Source organism: Mustela putorius, unplaced genomic scaffold (genome assembly GCF_011764305.1).
Source record: "Mustela putorius furo isolate JIRA1106 unplaced genomic scaffold, ASM1176430v1.1 tig00537350_pilon_pilon_pilon, whole genome shotgun sequence".
NCBI lineage: Eukaryota > Metazoa > Chordata > Mammalia > Carnivora > Mustelidae > Mustela > Mustela putorius.
This window is the reverse complement of record NW_025422471.1, coordinates 9,529,435-9,551,263: the sequence shown is the minus strand read 5'-3', so window position 1 is coordinate 9,551,263 and position 21,829 is coordinate 9,529,435. Positions and strand designations below refer to the sequence as shown.

General features: G+C 38.3%; 1 protein-coding gene across 4 annotated transcripts in view; it reads right to left on the bottom strand.

Annotated features, from left to right (window-relative positions):
* The window catches only part of KIAA0825 (KIAA0825 ortholog), a 410,770-nt gene that overhangs the window by 202,115 nt on the left and 186,826 nt on the right, over window positions 1–21,829 (bottom strand). For all 4 annotated transcript variants that reach the window (XM_004769904.3, XM_045074529.1, XM_013044496.2 and 1 more), the window contains 4 exons: window positions 15,268–15,676; window positions 10,816–10,975; window positions 6,533–6,691; window positions 4,651–4,745 (listed from right to left, as the gene is read on the bottom strand). In XM_004769904.3, the coding sequence (XP_004769961.1) occupies window positions 4,651–4,745; window positions 6,533–6,691; window positions 10,816–10,975; window positions 15,268–15,676 (823 nt within the window). The remainder of the gene's footprint in view (window positions 1–4,650; window positions 4,746–6,532; window positions 6,692–10,815; window positions 10,976–15,267; window positions 15,677–21,829) is intronic.

Sequence of the window (21,829 nt, the reverse complement as noted above, 5' to 3'; positions counted from 1 at the left end):
ATAAAGACCAGGGGCGCCTGGGTGGCTCAGTGGGTTAAGCCACTGCCTTCAGCTCAGGTCATGATCTCAGGGTCCTGGGATCAAGCCCCGCATCGGGCTCTCTGCTCAGCAGGGAGCCTGCTTCCTCCTCTCTCTCTGCCTGCCTCTGCCTGCTTGTCATCTCTGTCAAATAAATAAATAAAATCTTTAAAAATAAATAAATAAAGACCAGTGTTCCATGCTTTTAATCTGAGCTAAACGTCACATAATAATAAAAACAGGCATTTTAAACATACAGAGCTTTAACTAGATTTTCATTTAAATTGGAAAATGTAGAGAATGAACATGCACACAGATGACTTTCTTGAGATTTTCCACAGTAGACTTTTCCTATCTACATTAGACTCTTGATCCAACCTCGCATTTAGAGAATGCCAACTTTGTGCTTGTCTGTCAGGGGCTGACTTCTTCTCTGTACTCTTATTTCTCATTTGTCTGTTAATTCAGCAAATATTACTTAAAAGTTATTGTGTGTCCAATGGCTGTTCTAGGTACTGAAGACATGGTTTAAGTAAGACAGGGAAGGTGTTGTTCTCCTGGAGTACATATTCTACCCTGGGAGGCATGACTAGGAGACAACAACCAAACAGAAAGATCTCAGCCAGTGATAAATCAATTAAGAAAACACAGTAGAGAGGTGCCTGGGTGGCTCAGTGGGTTAAAGCCTCTGCCTTCGGCTCAGGTCATGATCCTGGGGTCCTGGGATCGAGCCCTGCATTGGGCTCTCTGCTCTGAAAGAAGCCTGTTTTCTCCTCTCTCTCTGCCTGCCTCTCAGGGTTCTTGTGATCTCTGTCTGTCAAATAAATAAATAAAATCTTAAAAAAAAAAAAAATTTGTCCTGGGGGATGCCTGGATGGCACAGCTGGTTAAGCAGCAGACTCTAGGTTTTAGCTCAAGTCAAGATCTCAGGATCAGAGAATCCAGCCGTACAATGGGCTCCACACTTGGCATAGAGTCTGCTTGATATTCTCTCTCATTCTCTCTCTGCCCCTCCCACTTGTGCTGTCATGCTTGCTCTCTCACCGTCTCTCAAAAAAACAAATAAATAAATAAACAAATAAATGATTTGTTCTGCCTTTGGAATCCACCTAGAACCAGCTTGTGGGACGAACAGCGGGATTGTCTCAGATACAGATAATGTTGGTACCACATGTCTGCATGGTCCTTCACATGGTCATCTCTTGTGTATCTCCCGAGTGGCTCACATGCTTATTAGATGCCCCTTCCCTTCTGCCCATTTTCTCAGTCATGCCTCTGCTGCCTGATCTCTGACCTGACACTTGTTCTGAGTCTCACTATTGGCTTAAGCCTAGAAACTAAACTCAAGTGTAACATCAGGTATAACCTGACTGCTTCACTTACCATACTAGCTCCCTGATAATTCTTAATGACATTTATTGTCTCCTTACCTGAGCAATGACATGACTGCTATGTGCTATGGGCATACTTTTAAATTATATGTTTTATTTTCAACTTTCAAAAACACTGCCATGTCCTTTAACATTCTTGATTATGTCAACAGTCTCCATGAAGGAGATACATAATTATCATTACTTCACTTTATTTAATTTTAAGATTTTATTTATTTGAGAGAGAGGGAGAAAGCATAAGTAGGGGGACTGGCAGGCAGAGGGAGAAGCAGGCTACCTGCTGAGCAGAGAGCCCAACTCGGGGCTCGATCCCAAGACCCTGAGATCATGACCTGAGCCAAAGGCAGAGGCCCAACCCACTGACCCACCCAGGCATTCCAAGTTCATTTTAATGATGAGGAAATTCAAACTCAAATAGTTTTAGGTAACTTTCCTAAGGTAAGCTTATAATAGGGACTGAGAACTCAGCAATCCTGCTTTCCCATCTCCATCCTATTCCAGGAGTGTTCTGGAACACTCTAGGCTTGTTCTCTAGAGAGTAAGTCTAGACGATTTCTACGCTTGAAGTCTCTAGAGGGTAAGTCCACAGATGGTCTGCTTATGCTGTAAAATTTGAAGACAGGCATAAAAGACTTAGACGGTAAATAGAAAGGACTCCCTTCTCCTCAACTTTTTTCATATGTGTATTTGAGTTCAGTATTGTTTATAACACTATGTCCTCAGACAACATTTGAAGCCCCATATACATGCTTGAACCACAGTGCAGGGATAGATTAGTATAAACATCCTACCAATTAAAGAAAAAAAAAAGAACAAGTTTAATTTCCAGGTCTGAGAAAAAGAACTGAGCATATTCAGCAGAACTGCTGTAGGTTTTCTTTTGGCTCTGCCTACCTCCCGAAATCACAATAGTTCATAAGAAATATCACTTGTGGGGCACCTGGGTGGCTCAGTGAGTGAAAGCCTCTGCCTTCGGCTTAGGTCATGATCCCAGGGTTCTAGGATCAAGCCCCACATTGGGCTCTCTGCTTGGTGGGGAGTCCGCTTCCTCCTCTCTCTCTCTGCCTGCCTCTCTGCCTGCTTGTTATCTCTGTCAGATAAATAAATAAAATCTAAAAAAAAAAAAAAAAATCACTTGTGAATGTAGGGTAAAAACCATAACTCATTCTAAAGCTCGGTGTTCTGTTGTCTCACTCTCAAATGTATGGTTTTAGATAGCCATGGTGTCAGAAACCCAATTCACTACTTAAAAACAAAAAAAAAATCAGCATTTTCAAGTAAGTTCAAACAAAAGAGTCTCTTAGAAAAAAATAACGGAAATGATTTCCTTACCTGTTCAATTAATTAAGTCACATAAATTACATTATTAAAATAAATGGGAAAGTCCTAAAAAATAATTAAAACTCTCAGGTGTCCTACATCCTTCTAAGGCAGATTATGTTCATTCACTACAGCTCATAGTATATAGCAGCTTGAAGTGGAATACTTTTCATACCATTCTTTAAGGTTCCAAGGTTCTTATTAAGGTGATAGCCTAGCTGTTACTATTAAATATGCATGACCCTTTTCCAAGAAAAGTGTTTTTAACTGATACTTCTGTCTGTGGGAGTCCTTTTCTCCCAGCTGACTCTTGCATGTGCTCTCTCTCGGGGAAAGAGACTTTAGATACATTTCAGTTAGGACAATGCCTACTAAAGTTTTATACAAAAATAACATGGAATTTTGTAAGAAATTCATCTCAAAGTGATTATTATACATAGCAAATGCAGAAAGGTTTGAGGGATGTGTTGTCCCCAAAGTACAATTTGGTGGATTAGAAACACCAATTCAAAGCTGAAAAAATTTAGTAATACAGAATACAGTTAACCTACATCAACTCTTGAAATTTTACAAATAGCAGGAGAAAACTGATTCCTCATTCCTAGTTTGTTGCCAGATAGACATGTAACATTGTATAAACATTATGTAACCACAGACTCAACAGAAGACCTGGTCTCTCCTCTACCACTCCCACCTGATGTCTCCCAGGCAACTTTTGGAGAGGATAGGAGCAGGTCTGGGGGACTTTTCTCAACTACTGCCTGCTAGGTGCTAAGCTTGCTGGGAGAAGGCTATCCTTGATGGGAAAGCTCCATTGTTTGGCTTTGTCCATGATGAGTAGGAAAGCTTCATTCAGGAGTGAAATATTAGGAACACCAAGTGACCATACACTTAAATGACAGGTTTTACTGACAATAAAGCTGCCTTTTTTAAACCTCTATCTGGGAAATTATGGGAAATACCAGGTATCTCCCCCCTTTGTATTTTCTCATATGTTCCCAGATTTGTCAAGGATGACTTGACGATTCTATTTTGTCACAGTCATTATGGTCTTTCAGGAAAAAATGGTATTTAATATTTGTATTGAAAAGATATAGAAATACAGTCTACATCATAAAGATTATATAGAGAATACTTCTCATACTGAACTATAAGCAAACAAATGATACTTGAATAAAAAAGTTGCACACATATTTATCTTAGATGAAAATGTCATACCAGATAGAGAAATCCAATTTTTAAAGATTACACCTTATGGTTTTCAGTCAAGACTTTGAAGTATTTTAAAATCCTTGTTAATAGATCCAAAATATAAAGGAAATATTTATACTTTCATACAAAATAAATTGCATTTTTAATGCAATTAAATTGAAATTTATAATTTCATACAAAAATCACGGTACCATTTTATTAGATTGTCCTGGGCTGTGTGTATGTATGTGTGTACATGCATGCATGTGTGTATGGGTGTGTGTATAAAATAACATGTAACAAACTATAGCAACAAAGTACCAAAATAACTGGCTTCAAAGCAAAAAATTCAATCATGATGATTTTAGGATATGTTTCCCTGATTAGACTGCTTGATTTGGCTTGGCATTTTGTATGCATTCATTAAATTATTATCAACAAATACAAAATAGTACAAGGACATTCAAGTTGATAACTTTTGGTGTGCACAATGCAAAACTATTATAAACACGAAGTCAAACATATTTAAAATTTGGACTAAAATGGACTAATTTCATCTCAAAAAATTTTGTACTGCCTTTTGTAAATACTATGGAAAAACAGCATTTACAAAATATACAGGGTATACTTTCATACAGTCTCTCTTTATGTAACTAATATATAAAGGATATATATATGTATATATACCCTTTTCCCCCAACCAGATCCCCAAAATCACAAATCTCATTACCTGTTTTTGAGCAGTACACTGAAGGTCATCTTATCCAGTCCCAGATAATTTGGCAGCAAGTTTGACCAATTCCAGTTCCATTTTGTGATGGCTGACTGTTGATAAATGAGAACACGCTATTGTTAGTTATTAATCAGAGTTAATATGATCAGTAAATTAAAGCTCCAGCTGTGATAGACTAACTAAGAAGGAGGGGGGTCCAGAACAAGGACTTAGACAGATAACATCAATCATGTCCACAGAAGAAGGTTTTTATTCCAATAAGACAGCAATTAATTTATAAATCCATTTGGGGATGTAGTCATTATTTATAAAAATATAAATCAATTTCTTGAGTCGTTATTCTTCCCAAGTGCTAATGGCATTTGCCCAACAAGTTTCCCTGAGAGGGTGACTCTTTGAGAAGAAAAGTGAAATAACTGGCAACTTTTTCATCTATCGAGTGATAGTTTTTATTCTTTAGCACCCAGAAATTTGATGAAAAAAGACTTAGAAGTGCTATGACTCAAAGTACAAGACACCACTTAATTAGAGTGTGAAAATAATGCTATTTTTGGTTAAGAAAATAATTTAAAGGGGAAATTAGAACAACCTGTAAATGTAAATAACATTCTCTTTTCTCATTTAGTAGGTAATTTCACAACAGAGTAAGGAGAAAAATTGCTGTGAAAGATAATCTCATAATTCACAACAGAATAAAACATGCCATTTATTTAAACACAGTGAGGCTAATTTAACAGCTACAATGATTATTTATGGTTTGGAGCACTCTAATGCACAACATAGAGAAGCAGCCAACATATTCAAACTTACACAATATATTTGGTTTTCAAGTATTATAGATGCTTGCATTCCTTAAAACTAAACAGTTTTGATAATAAGAGTCCAGGCCAATGTTTAAAATCCTCTAAGAACTATGCCCTGTCACCTGCTGATTAATGGAGCACCACAATCCTGTCATAGAGCAGGAGAATTCTGCCCCAGGTTGTCAGCATTGAAGGTCTTATTCTACTACAGTATTGATGAATGTAGACTAGGGTTGTAACAGGCATGGCAAAAATATTATCTGCATCCCGAATTAGGCCATTGTTTTAATTCTTATTTTCCTCGGAGCTCTAGGTCAAGCAATCCTTCTCTTCTGCCCTGTTGGTTGGAAGAGTCTGTCAGGAGACTTTTCCCTTTTTTATTCACCAAGAGAATAAACAAAGCAAAAACAACTTTAGATTTCAAATGCTTTGGCTTTAATTTGACCTTTTTAATGTAATGATTGAAGTAGGTAGCTTAAACAACTGCATATTCTGACATTAAAAACGTGTGGTATTTATTACATTACCTTTATTCCAAATATCCAGAATTTAAGATCATTTGCAAATTAATTTGAAATGCAGGAATATGTTTAGAATTATAAAAAGGGAAATCTATCTCATGCCACTTAAAATAGGAGCTCGAGGCTTTATTTATAATTAGTTGTAAACTCTTATTTCTCTGATAAGTTAGATAAATTCATAAAAATTGCAAGGCGTTGAGTGGGTGGATTGGGGATGGGGGCGAGCAGCAAGGGAGGAGACCATTACGAAATGCCTGCTTTTTCAGGCCTTTTCTAGACACAGCCAAACAGATGTTCCCTCTGCCCATGGTGAACTGACCTGGTCAAAAGTTAAATTATACAGACCAAACATATGAATCAGTTTGACAACGAGAAAGAAGATAAAATAACTTTTCCAAAGTCAATTCATGCAGACCACATAAATAAACAAGGCCCTTTGCTTCCCGGGGGGGGGGGGGGGAAGCTTATAAATACTCAAACACAAAGCACTTTTTTCTTTTATTTATGTGAAAACAACCCCACACATTTAAGTTAACTTTACTATTTTCCACATACCTGATCTAGCATGTTTTCACTAAATGCCTTGTACACCTGGAAAGGGTTAAAGGCAGAAGGCTGATCTTCCACACTCCTCAAGGTCGTCTTTAAAGGTCTGATGGGTAATGGCTTTTCCTCTGAACCATTCATAGAAAACAGCTGTTCTTTTAAATATTCCTTCAAGGGGAAAAAAAAAATTACAAGTCGTGATAGTGGGAAGCATATATTCTCTTTAAAAATACACTGATCAATATCCAAATCTACCCTTTCAGCACATTTGCTCGATTACAGTATATTATTGCCTCAGGACAAAATACATTTTCAGAAGAAACATAGCAGAATACCAATCAGCATTGCAATAAACCCATCAAAAACAGGTTCACCTAATATACAGGATAGATTGGAAAATCATTTAAAAAATTCTCACATAATGAATGTATGCTTGATATATCAGAATCTTTTAAACAGGCATTGTCTTCTTATGGGTTCACGCGTTAACATGTCTGGTTACCAAAACTTAACTCAGATGCATGATTCCTCACAGTACAAGACTGCTTGTTCATTCACTAAGCACAGTTGTTACCTACTCTCTGCTCAGCAGAGTGCTAAGAACTTTGCTATTTCACTGCAATCTTCCTTTATGTAAATTAATTATAATTCAAACTTCTAAACTATTTCCATGCTGTGGACTGAAAAAATATCAAGGTTCAAATGAAGCTCAATGTATGTAATTCTAATCCCCCAACTGCCAGTGGCAGCCTGGGCAAAAAAGTCATTCTACTGCTTTATATTTCCTTTTCCATTCATAAGTAAAAAAGGTGAATGATCTTAATCTGTTATTAGACTCTTTCTGGAAGACAACCATTAAAATGATGTTAAGGTTCCTGTGTAAACCATCAAATACTTAGTATTAGTAAGTCATTTAAGAAATATAATTCTCCAGTATGTCAAAATATAACTTTTACTTCAAGAGTAGGACCAGAGAGAGAACATTAGAGCTGAAAAGAACTTCAGAGGTCATCTGGAAAACCCTTGCTACTTGAAGTCTGGCGCCCAGACCAGCCCAGTCAGCCTGGGAACTTGTTAGGAAAACAGAATCTCACCACCCCAGGAGACTGGCAGGCACGTGAAAGTTTTTGAGTAACTCTAGCCCACACCACATTCTGCAGTTGGCTCTGAAAGGTCACAGATGAGCCCGAGGTTACACAGGGGTGAGTGGTAGGATCTGAGTGAGGAGCCTCGTCTTCCATCTTGGTGCACTGTGCTTTCTCCTCTACCTCTGTAATATAATTTCCTGAACAGAGAACGCCCACTGTACTCATCCAGGAAGGTAAATTTTAGATCCTAAAATCCTCAACATCAAAAGCAACCACTACTTAACTATGATAATCACTTCTTAAATTTGCTCATTGTGGACCACATCTCCTTAGATGAATTGTGTAGCATCATCCACACACAGAAGACTCCTAAGTATTATTAGATTAATAAAACCACCAGAAAAGAAGGTTAAGTCTAGATTTAGATTCTTTAAGTTTTTATTTATTTATTTGACAGACAGAGATCACAAGTAGGCAGAGAGGCAGGCAGAGAGAGAGGAAGGAAAGCAGGCTCCCTGCTGAGCAGAGAGTCCGATGTGGGGCTCGATCCCAGGACCCTGGGATCATGACCTCAGCCGAAGGCAGAGGCTTTAACCCACTGAGCCACCCAGGTGCCCTAGATTTAGATTTTTATACAAAAATAAAATTTCTCTCCATTATGGTTTCTGAATGTAAAAATTTAAAAAGGAGTAAAAGATTCTAACAAGAACTGCTTTGTTTGCTAATAACAATCTGTTTCAACTGAGTTCCCCTTACACCGCTACATTTGGCTTTTTTGTTGTCGTTGCTCCACAATTCAAGAAAGATCAAGTGCTATGTTGCAAGTTGCGAACACAAAGGTGTTTTCTCCCTTCTTAATTTCGCTGACCTTTCCACTATCTTGTCACTCTGGTCACCACCCCTTCTCAAAAACCCGATTTTTTGTGCTGTCGCTTTAACCGGATTTACTGCTAAGGTGATTTATTTCTTTAGAAGAGATACGTTCTTCTTTGAACATCCTTTCTTAAACCCCCTCCCTGTGCAGTTACATGCGTATTTCCCTACCCGCCATTTCCTGAGGTCCCATGACCTCAACTACCACCCTCAGCGAGGCCACCAGAATCTCTCAGCACGGCCTCCCTCGTCTTTGCCCGTGGCCGGGTTCTTCAACTACCCACCGGACTTCGATGCTCCGACATCCCCCCCGTATCTCAAACACCCACACTCTTCAACCCCTTTCCTCGCGTAATTCGCTAGGACTCGGTGGCACACTCAATCGGCCCCTCGCCCAGGCCTGCGCCTGTAAATGCCCGCGTATTTATGCTCCCGTTTTACGCACATTCAGCAGGTCCCCTGAAAACGCCCAAGGCTCCCAGCGCGGCCCCGCAAGCGACCACGCCTCCCGGCGCCACTGCGCCCCCAGCGTCACGGCGCTTCCGTGGAAACGGCGCTTCCGTGGAAACGCCGCGGCGAGGGCGACGCTGGGCGCCTAGTGCAGGCGTTGAGTTTGTCGCGGGCTACCGGCTCTGGCAGTCCCGGGGCAAAGGGCTCACTCCTTTGGTCCAGCCTCACCTCCCAGGAGGCCACTTCCTACCTCGCCGCCAGGCTTCTCCCCGCGCCCAGTCAGCAAGCATTTAGCCCGACGTGCCACGTGATAAGCAGTGCGGCCAACCGCAAAGGTCCTCGGTGGTAGGGAAAGATCCTCGCTCGGAGCTCAGGGCCTCGGGGGTCCACAAACCCTGCCCGGAGCACAGCCTTTCGATTTCCTGACTAGAACAGGCGGCTGCCAGCCAGGAAATATCCCGGCTTAATTTTGCTTACTGGTGATCACTGATCTTTTTCACGTTAAGGGCTTTTAAGGAGTGGACTCGTCTATCAGGTTGGCAATCCCTCCCAGCCGTGACTGTTCTCGGAACTCCGGGAACGCCACGTTCCTAAAAATCTGAGGGTAATCCTCCTGCAACATCTGTTCCTCAGTAATCACCATGGTTACTTAAGCCCATCTGGGTGGCCATGTGGCCAAGCCAACGAAAGCCATGATTTCACAACGGTGGTCTTTCTCTTCGCCAAGGCCAGGAGCTCCTGAGATCCCCACATAGAAACCCTAAACGAATTATGAGGGACCGTTAGCAAAAAGGAATAGGTTGTGTTACTTGCTAAACAATTATATACTGCGCTCTAGTGCCTCAGGGACAGGGCCATTTCTCCTAACAGCAAATCCCTCACACCCTCTCAGGCGATCATTGAATGCACTATTACATCACCTGTTTATTGACTGGTTGATTAGCTCTAGGAAAGCCAAGAAACAAAATTTACTTGAGGTAACTTTCAGGTAAACGGTAGCCGAAAGAACATTTATGTAACTGAGTTGTAAAATGCTGTTGTAGGATTTAATTCACTCCTCGGAAATTTATCGTTTTTAAGGCCTACCCCAATGAGATAAAACACTGTAGCTTCCCATTACTCACACTTTAGAATTTTTAGTATTCTGAAAAATTACATTCGTGCATTTGCAGCTAAAAAACATGATTCTAATTCACATTAGATGTCACGCTCTAATTCAGGTACAAATGCTCAAATTAAAAACCTGATGAAGTTAGTACACTTGTATTGTTCCAAGTCCACAGCTGAGATACCCGGTCTTTACATTTTTGCTCAAATGGCCAGAAACATGCAAGGTCAGAGGCTTAACCCAGCAGAGACGCATATAAGCATGACATCGGCCCTAACCAGTGCCCATGCATTAATGCATTTTCTTGGGTTAATCGAGCTGCGCCCTAATATGGTTCAATATTCTTCTCAAGTTTTCTCATTATGGAAGAAATCTACAGCTTCACCTGACAAGTATGACGTCTGTAGGAGAAGTACCTCTCTCTCCGGGAAATTCATCATTTCACAAACAGCAGATCTTAACATCAGTTTAACAGTCACAAACACACAATTCCCAAACTCCAGGTCTAGTCTATACAATTCAGAACTGAACTGAGTTTATGAGCCGTGTTATTGTTTAAACCATATAAATAAAACCTACATTGTTTCGGTGAGGCTTCTGCTATACAAATGCAGAACAGCCGGGGCTGAATAGATTCTATTAATAATGCAATATTGAGTTTGGTATTGACTTTAAGAAGTATTATCACCTCCTTGACTAACCCTTAGCTGCCAGCAGACGCTGCCTCAGGCCAGTACACACCTAATTGCTCGGTAAAAAGGCCGTTTCCCTACCTCATTGAGCCGCATGATGTGATAAATTTGCCGCAGGTACTCGCTGCCACCTGGTTTGTGGCAGATATCCAGGACCATCATGTTTATTTTCTGCTCAGTCGGTTCAAGAGCACTTTCTCCTTCTTCTAAGGCTGTGCTTTTCTCTATTGTCATAAACGCACTAAGTACAAAGAAAGCATAGAAGTATCAGTGGTGAAGAATTGTAAAGATGGAAAATAATCAAAGAGATTGAGCGCAGAGAGTCGATGTAAATCTCATATTCAAAGCACCATAAAGACCGCTCAAATAGGTAAGCTTTCCCAAACCGCCCCTGAGCATAGAAACGGAGCTGCAGAACTAAGCACCTGAAAGCATTTTAAAAAATTGAATCGTTTCTTTAAAACAGTTCTTTATTGCATTTTTACTCCTATCTATAAAACATTTTCCCATTACTGCAATTGTTGAAATTGCTATAATCATGGGATGAAAACAAAACATTTCTTTTTAAGAACATGTAAGAAATAATTTGTATTTTTTCTTTGAGGATAAAAAGTATCTTTGATGCCTGAAAGAGCTTTGGTATTATGTCTTTTGTAGATTCCTTTTTACACCTGTCTTTGGAACACATTAAAGACTAATTAAAGTGTCAAAAGGGGAAGCCTATTATGCTAAATAAAGGCTGGGCGCTCACTGGCAGCATGCTTACCACTGGATATTTTAAATTGGCCTTTTGACACTTGTTGCCTTTAAAAATATATGGCCTCGGGGCGCCTGGGTGGCTCAGTGGATTGAGCCGCTGCCTTCGGCTCAGGTCATGATCTCAGGATCCTGGGATCGAGTCCCGCATCGGGCTCTCTGCTCAGCAGGGAGCCTGCTTCCCTCTCTCTCTCTCTCTCTGGCTGCCTCTCTGTCTACTTGTGATTTCTCTCTGTCAAATAAATAAATCTTTAAAAAAAAAAAAAAAATATATGGCCTCTCCCCTCACACCACCCCCAACCTTGTTTTCTTCTTGGTAAGGATACCTAGCAAAAGCGACTACCCTGATTATTCTTCAGGAAAAGGGTCTATCATGGCCATCCTGGAATATGCAACTTGTATTTGTGAAACATTTCTTGTTATTAATAAAACATTATTCAGATAGTAACGTTGAATGACATAAATTAAAAAAAAAAAAAAAAAAAACTCCAGACATACCAGTGCAAAAGAAATCATGATATTCAACATACATGATCTATATCCCATACCACTTTTCTTATTACATTGCTGTTAGGATTATGTTAGGCTTTGCAATCTAAGTATTCTTAAGAAAATGCATGGTTTTCCACTGTTCCGCAGACTAAATGAAATTTACTGTGGTGTAATCAGCTATATACTGTAGTTCATTACTGAGATTTTGCCATGATTATAAAATTAGTTCTGCTAAGAGTAAGTGCTGCTGACCTGAAGACTGAACCAAATGATACCCAGCTGCTGGACATTAACTTTTATATTGCTTCCACATGTAGCTTCAAAACATCTTTCTTAAAAAAAAAACTTTACAACTGTGTAAAGCTTGCAAAAAATAAAGTGAATCCTACTCTTAGACATATTCGTTAGCTACAGTAAATCTTCAAACAAACAAAAGAGACCCTGTTGCAATAAAAGAAGTTTGTAAATATCTTTTTAAAGCTGCATACAGGTTGCAAGCAAAATTTGTCAGGTTTTGTACAGGCTGACATTGAAAAAGTTAAGGCCCTCTGACGAAAGAGTGTCTCAGTGTCAGCCCCTGAATTGTATCCTTTCCTGTCCATCACTGTGCAGGTGAAGCAAATGATTGGATTCAGTCAATGCCATGATTAATGAGTTCCTCTCTGGATTTGGGACTGCCTATCAATCATGTCATTAGGGAGAATGTGCCCTGAAAGAGGCAGACCTTAGCCAAGGAATAACTGCATTAATCTTAATCTGTATATGCACCCAGCCAGCCAAGTCAGGGTCACCATGATGAAAAACAATAATCTTCAACTCGACAAATTACTTTGCAAAGACAGACATTTCTTTACTTTTGGGGCTGTGTGTTCTCCAGAATCCAAGTTGACTGTTTACAGCTTGAGTGTTACTACAAAGTGAAGGTTATTTTAATGAATAGTAATGCTTTCAGGCAGTAAGCAAGACAAGCAGTGCTTAACAGCTGCCTGCCACCTTTTCACTACAGGTCTTTTCACAATTTCCATAAAATCAAAGTTAAATCTGAATGCTAGTGAAAAGAAATCTACCTAAAGGATATTGTGTCGTTCCAAGATAATCATCAGGGGGAATTAAAATTTTGATTACCCTAACAGAACTATTTCAGTTTAAATGGTTACATTCCCAAACTTAAAACAATTATGGTAAAGCCAATGCAGCCCCTCACCTATACACAGACATCGGGGTTTAAAATACATTTTCCTTTATGGCATAGATCTGGAAACAAAATGATCATTGATTCGGGAAAACTATGCAGAGGGAGAAGTTCACTTATATAATAGATAATCAATCTGAAATCAGAATCAAGAAGTACATTCCTACAGTGCCCATTAAATCCTGGAAGAGATGACCTAATGTGAGTTAATAAGTCAAATCTACCGTTTCAGATACATATAAGAAATAACTTTAAATCTGAACTCTTACATATTTTCCAGAAACTGAGAAAGACATAGCATTGTGCTAATTACATACTCGTACACATTCAGGAACTTTGAGGACTGTAAAACATTTTTTTTTAATCAATATGTAAAATATTTTTAAAAGATCAGCAATTCTTCATTTTGGATGCATGTTGCAGCAGATAACTAATCAGTCAAATATAGCTAGACAAATCCCTATATAGGAGGTATCAGATGTGTTCGTGCTGTTTATAAAGAATTTAAATAAACTTTAAAGGAAAAATTTTATTAATTTTATTAAAATTTTATTAATGGAGTCCCGTATGTGGCCCCAGGTATATAGCAGAGACATGACTTTACACTGATCTTATTGATAGAGGGACCCCTAAATCAAAAGTATCATAAATTTAACTTTAAAATCCACTATTTTTATTCTTTTCCCCCCCTCTCTTTTTGTAACCAAAGCTGAGGATATGACATCTGGCCTTAATCTTTCATTCATTGGTTTCAATAGCCGCCAGTTGGTATTGAATGCAAATGTAAAGATTAAGAAGGCTGTTTTTAGCATTACTAAGCATTTGCCTGACTGCTGTTGTTATTCCTACCCACAGGACACCTCAGAAGTAAATTTCTACAAGTCCCTATGACAGGACCAGGAAAATCACCATTACTGAGATTTTTCCATTTGGATTAATATGAAGTCTTACTGATTAATACAAACCAGAAACGAATATTCATTATCATAATACCAGTGAGTGCAATGTATTTTAACAAGAGTTTATAAATAATAAATGCTTACTAGTTCTAAGCTTGATGCTAAAAACTTTACGAATGTTATTTAGTTTTTCAAAACCACTCCCACCAGCTTGGTACCACCACTGAAAATGAGGTTTTGAGAGATTCCATAATTTGCCCAAGATGGCCTGCTCACAAGGGATTCATTTTTGGCCATCCGATTACAAAGCCTGAGCTCTTTGTCACTACCACATACTAAGGAAAGTAACAACTTTTAGTCGTTTCTGGCAGAGAGTTAAAATAGTATCTGCTAGTGACATGAGGAGATTTTAAAAGAATGGGGGGACAGTGTGTGTGTGTGTGTGTGTGAGTGGTCTGAGAAAGGGCTGGCTTAGTGATCTGTAGGCCATATGAACTATAATTTCTTTATCAATATCATGCAGTTCAAAAGTGAAGACTAATTTTAAGACAGGAGTACTCTATGTACATATTTAAATTCATCAGGGACCCTTAAAAATCTTAGCAATACCACAAATCACTTAGTTCTTGGTGACAAACCTATGAGGAGGCTGACATTTTCATACAGAAACAGCTGGGTGTGTTTATAGCTCGAGTGTGATATGCCCCAGTTGCCCTCTGGGATTCTTACATTACCAGATGAAAAATGTGTACCTTTTTGACAATCAGGTACACAGAAAGCAATAAAAAGCCTTTTATATCCATTAATTCCTTCTTAATTTAATCTCCATGGCCAATCCATTTACAAAATGCTCCAGGCTATCCACGAGATACCTGTTTGTGCACTGAAAAGGAATGAAACCAAATTCTCTCGGGTTTAACTACCACCCTTTTTATCAGAAACCTTAAGATGGTGACTAAACAGGTATAATGTTCCAGCATGTCAATGGGGTTCAAATTTTAATAAAACAAGGAATGTCTGATAATCCTGTTTTTAATGGGATATTTATCTTTTTCTGTATTCGTCAAAGTTCCCATGAAGTTAATAAAACAACCACTGTTGCCTATCTCCCAGTCTTTTGTTGTTGTTTATTGGTGATTTTGTTATTGTGAATGTTATCTGATGAAATTCAGTGAGAGAAAAACATCGCCTTACCATTCGGTGCTCAGTTTCCTTGCTTTCACCAATTGGCTCTCAAGCCAGTTGGGTTTTTCCTGCTCGATGCTCTGTATGACCTTCTGGGTCATGCGATTAGGGCCACTTGTCTGCTTTCCCATGATGCTTTCCAAACACACACAGATTAAACCAAGTTTCTCTTTACTCCCTCTGTCAAGGGAGGCACCTGTTAAAAGTTCCACAGTGTTTCCATCCTCAAATATCCGACATATAATTACAATCAAGTTCCAGACAAGAAGGCTAGCTTTCTTCAATTCAACAAAGTTTTTTGACATTTTTCTCTCAGACAGAAAAAAGAAGTATTTAATTGGGGGAGGCAAACATGCAATCACCGTAGGTAACTTGCTGATTACAATAGATACTGCCTGAGCAGCAAGCCTTGTGAAGCCTGGGGAAGAAAGGAAAGAAAAGGTATGATTAATATTAGCATTTGCATTCCGTCACTGTGTTGAGTGTTGCGTGGGGATGTCTAATTTTTGTGGAGAAAATTGTCGAGAAGAGCAAGTGCTTGACATATTCCGACAGAACTCCACTGGGGTCCCCTCCGGGGCTGCCTAAAATTCCTCAAATCTCTAACTCACTTTTTTCCCCCTTTCTCAAGAATGAAGATTAGAACGTTTAAAATTATTATTTTATTTATTTATTTTATTTACTAAGATTGCAGGTTTAAAGGGCTCAGGTGTCCTATTAATTAACAAATGTATAGGCATTCCTGTTTGACCTCTTTGTGGCTTTTGGTACTTTCTTAAGCCTCCTTCTCCTTTGGAATCCATAACAGAATCATTCTAGATCTTGCTGTCCCTGGCTCCCCTTCTACTTTTTAGCCCAAATGTCACCTCCTCAGATACCTTCACTCACCACCCCATCCAAAGCATCCCTCTGTGCTCTTCCCATGCCAGGTCCCACTTCCTCTCCGTTATCTACTTTGTCACCTAATAATTACCTATTAAATTGTTAATGATCTGTCACCCTCCACTAGAACATAAGCTCTATGAAGACACTACTGTATCCCCAACATTTAGCACCTCATATATCAGCTATTCAATAAAGATTTGGTGAATGAATAAGCCAACAAACTGTTTCCCATGCTAGTTCTTAAATGCAGTTATTGTTAAGAAGTCCTTGCCTTTGAATGATGGTTTCACACACTCTCCCTTGCCTGGTGTCATTTCTCTGAAGGATATACTGATGCTCCCTCTCTAGATCAGGGTGTCTCAACTTTGGCACTCATGATATTTGGCCTGGATAATTCTTTGTTGGGAGGAGCTATCCTATGCAATACAAGATGGTTTAGCAGCATATCTGGAGTACACCCACTAGATGCCAAGTAACATTCTCCTCAGTGTGACCACCAAAAATGTCTCCAAGCACTGCCAAATGTCCCCTGGGAGCAAAATCTTTCCCAGTGGAGAACTATTCTTCTAGATGAGTCTTAGAATCTTCAGTCTTGGCCTTTCTCCAGGGTAACAATCCTACAACTACAGCTTCCTATTGGACATTTCAGTTCTCTGTTCTAATAATCATTAACTCATTATAATTAAGATCAAATTAATTGTTGTCCTCCCAAACTAGCTTGGCCTTGCTGACCCTCCCCTTCCCCCTCTCTGTTCCCCCATCCCTTCAATTCTTCCTTCTTTTAAAATCTTTAAAGTAGTCTTGTTGATCTTTCATTCCAGAAACCACATTGATAAATCCTCCTTCCCCCCCTTCATCTCTGACATACAGTTTCACCTCACTGAAACATGGCTACTGACCTATGGAAAACCCTCCTTACAAAAGGTACCTGGACTGCTGCATTGCTCTCCTAACTCATCTCCCTGCTCTGGACCATGCCCAGCCTCTCTCTTGTGTCATGAAGCCAAATTAACATACCATAAAGTGTGTTATCTAATTTCTCAGCCATGGTTGTTTGAGCTGCTCCCACTGTTATGAGATCAGTCTCTGGAGTGTTGCTGTCAAAACATTCCACAGTCCGGCCTCAGCCAGTTTCTGTAAACCTTATCTTTATTTTTATCCTCGCTGCTTTTAGGCTTCTGCATATCTCATTACTCTCACATGAAATGCCCTCTGTTTCCATGGGTCACCCATTTTTTTCAACTCTTGGTTCAAAGTCCTCTCCTCCTACGAATTTATTTGAATGTCCTATCTGCATGACCACTTTGGTAATTAGGTCTGTAATAATGCCATGCTGTCACCTTTTGCATTATCATCTATTATCGTTTATGTTATTTATGTCTTCATGAGTTGTCTTTTCAAACAGACAAAAAGCTCCTCAAGAGCATGGAAAACCACCCCATCGATCTTTGATTATCCCACAAAGCCAGGCGCGGTGTTTTAATCCACTGTATACATAACAGCATTTGAAAAATTAAATTGAGTGACAAGCTAAAAGAAGGTAGCTTTGAGTTCTTCAGTAAAACATTCTTTACTGCTTTTGCTAAACAAAAATACTAAAACAATGTGAAAGATTTTTCAAGATGTTTGTGACATTTAAAGAAGTCACTCAGCTCTAAAAAATTACAAAGCTCTTGGAAAACATGTCTTGTCTGGTGACTCCACAGAAATTCATGACAACTTAAGAATCATGATAAAAATGAACTGGAACCATCTTCATAAGTCTGTTAAAGTGGGCCCAACATATATTTGAAAGATCTCATAAGATTATTGTGTTCAGTAAAATAATAGATTCAAGAACACCTAATTCAGTACTTGGTAAAGAATAGTTCCCTGATAAATGTTTTCTTTTTATCCAAATGAGTAAGCTTGAAATAGAGATAAAACAAATTAAGAAACTCCTTTGTGACCATTCTTCCCTGTGTTCTTAAATGATTTTAAATGTTTATTGTTCTTCACATGTTTGTGTCATTTATTCCCTATTCTACTCGCAGGTGTTGACTTAAAAGATTTTATCTTGTGTTCTGTTTATTCAAAAGAGAGTTTAACTGCAGATACCAAGGAAACATTTGACAATCTAAGAAGATATCAGATAAAGATTACCAATTCTCTTCACACCTGCACTTCTACTGATATTTTAGAAAATCTGAGGACTCCAGATACTCAGATCCCCATACCTTATTAAAGCTTAAGGCCGATTCCAATCAGAACCTTTGGACTAATAACAAATGAATAAACCCAAATCATAGGGATTCTGTGGGAGTCTGTGATGATGTTAACAATACTCCAGGAAGGGATCTTTTAAGAACGCCACACATTAATTCTTCTGTCCTTATTTAAATATTCTGGCTTCTATCTAAGGCATATATATGTTACATGTTAGAAGGGCCAATTTCAGAGCTGACAAAGTGTGAAAAAATGTATGTCTTAGGATGGATGCAATGTGATATGAATATTTATGTATTTATCATTTCTTTCTTCCTAGACAAGAACCACTGGTTGTTAATAATATATTTTGTGATTATAAAACATGCAGAAAGGAAATTTACAATGAATGAAGTAAAGACAAAATAATATCTTAAAGTCACTTTTAAAATGTTATTTATTAATGGTATAAGACGTCCATAATAATTTCTTGACTGAGGATAATGTCATTTAATATGCTTTATTATTTTTAAAATCTGGGCTTAACATTTTGATACAGTGATTCAAAGGACAGGTTCTAAGTTTGGTTTGTTTCCCTACTTGATTTTACTGGCTCTCTTAGGTGAAAAATCTACTACATGAACCAATGTAGATCCATACTGTAACAAGTGTATCAATAACTGTGCTTGTGAAATCATGGCACTTGCTTTTCAATATCAATCATCAAATAGGCAAAAGCTATTGGTGACATTGACTGCTAAATATTCATTAATCATAATGTCAATGGTTATTCTTGAAAACAAAAAGAAAAATATTTCATTTTTGTATTTTTAAGAAACACATTCAGGAATCACTGAAACTCTTATTTGGAATATTTTCAGTTATGTTAGAAAATTCTATTTCTAGGTTCTGAAGTGTGTAGATAGGATATTTTTATTGGTGATACTGCTTTTTATAAAAATATTTCTGGTTTTTATAAAATGAACTATCTTAATAACTTCTGATACCATTTTGTATATTTCTGCCATCAGTTTCTCTCCCAACAATCTGCATGCAAATGATATCATGAATACATTTTTTTCTCTTTCCTCTCCAGAATCCACTCATTTAAAATAATTACTCCAACAGTTCCCCCATAAAGCATTATTTTCATTTATTTATTTATTTTTAAAAGATTTTATTTATTTATTTGACAGAGAGAGATCACAAGTAGGCAGAGAGGCAGGCAGAGAGAGAGAGGAGGAAGCAGGCTCTCCCCACTGAGTAGAGAGACTGATGCGGTGGCTTAGGGGGTGAAAGCCTCTGCCTTCAGCTCGGGTCCCGATCCCAGGATTCTGGGATCGAGCCCCGCATCGGGCTCTCTACTCAGTGGGGAGAGCCTGCTTCCTCCTCTCTCTCTCTGCCTGCCTCTCTGCCTACTTGTGATCTCTCTCTGTCAAATAAATAAATAATAAAATCTTAAAAATTAATAATATATTGGGGAGGCTAGCTGGCTGGCCTAATGCAACTCTTAATCTTGGTGTTGTAAGTTCCAGCCCTACAAAGGGTATTAGAGATTACTTAAAAATAAAAACTCAAAAACCTAAAATAAGTAAAAAGTAATATTCAGCCACAAAAATTTCTCTGGTATATCTTTCATTTAATTGCTGTCAATGAGGGATGCCTGGGTGGCTCAGTCAGATCAGCAGCTGCCTCCGGGTCAGGTCATGATTTCAGGGTCCTGGGATCAAGCTCCGCATCAGGCTCCCCGCTCGATGGGAGTCAGCTTCTCCCTCTGCCTGCTGTTCCCCTGCTTATGAGCTCTCTCTCTCTCTCTTTATTTATTTATTTAAATAAATAAAATCTTTAAAAGAAATTGCTGTCAATGAAACAAAACAACTACTTTGGGTATATCTGTTCTTTGAAACATAAGGGAGCAAATACCTAAGCAGAGCTGTAGCAAAAGCATCTGAACTTTCATTCAACTCTTTGGTAAATCTCTTACATTGTATGATTTATTGTCATATTTATTTCCTTAAATCCTCACTATTTTCTATGTAACAGTATTTACTGACAAAGTAATACAAAAATGCATTTCAGTTTGTCACCAGAGTGTTTTCTGTGTTCTCTCATTTTCACCATTTCAGGAAGGACAAATATTCCCTTAAGCTAGTGACTATTTGTTTTTTAATAAGTTAGAATCTAAAAAAAAAAAAAAAAACCAAAAAAACAAACCACCACCAAAAACAAAAAAATGACTCTAATCATTTATCATTGCTTAGACAAATACTATAAAGTACTCCATTAACTATCACTTGACTTAAAACATCCTTGAAAACAATTACAGAAGTTTGTCTTCATGTTTTGGATACTTAGTTTTGAAATCTTTTGCTAATCAAGATGATTTCCAACCACCTTTAGCTAGTATCTCAAGGCACGATATGTACCTAAGAGGGATTCTTGTTTAACAATAATGTATGGGAAGTCATATTTCAAATGGTTTTCCCATATATTTCCTTTTCTAAAGTCTTTTTTTTAACCAAATCTGATCAGATCATCATCATTTTTACATTATAAATACAGACAAAGAAAATAATGGAGGAAAGTGACTGCATAAACCATTTTGCACACTCCAGGTGGATATGACAATAGGAGAATACCATGGTTCTCCATCTCTCTACCCTCTGTTAGACTGACAGTGTTCAACCTTTATCACCACCACCGTATGCAAAACAGAAAATATTTATAGGCAAGACATTAAGTCCCTTCCCTGTTCAATTGATATTTATTAAGTGAGTTAACACTATATGCCAAGCATTTCAGTTGAGGTTAACTATAAACTCTAAAGTAGATACCTCCTCTTGGTGCTCAAAGACTAGTAACTGGTTCTAAATGGATGCAAACACCCCGGGGATGTACAAGATAATTCTTTGATAAATGAGAAGAAAGGAAGAAATGAAACTTTACTAAAATTTCATATGAAGATTGTCACTGCAACTCTCCCTTGGTCTGTGAGGCCATTATGGGGGGGTGATGACCAGGAAAGCCTACTCTTTCATTAGCATATGCACATTTTTTGAACCTGAGGTTCTTTGAAAGATTATGGAAGAATTCTAGAACACCTGTACAAAGCAAAATTTTTCATGAATGGAATGACTTGAAAGCCACAAACAAAATAGTGCTACTCATGCAATAAAAGTTAGCTATAGATTATGCCTCCTGAATTGCTCAAAATCTATGACATATCTAAAAGCTAGAATGGAGGAGAGATGGCAACAACTCAGACAAGGAAGAACTTAAGTAATGAAAAGCTGACATTTTCCAATTTCAATTAAATGGCTTTACTGGATTCAAAGGCAGTTTAATAGGGCTTGGACAGAATTAAAGTATTACTGTGAAAGGTCACAGATAGATAATTGATTTGAGTTGGTAATATAAGGTTGTTGGATAAAAGCCACATTAGTTAGGATCTCCATGGAGAAGAATGAAAGACTAGTCCCTTCGATTGACTTTAGTAGGTTCA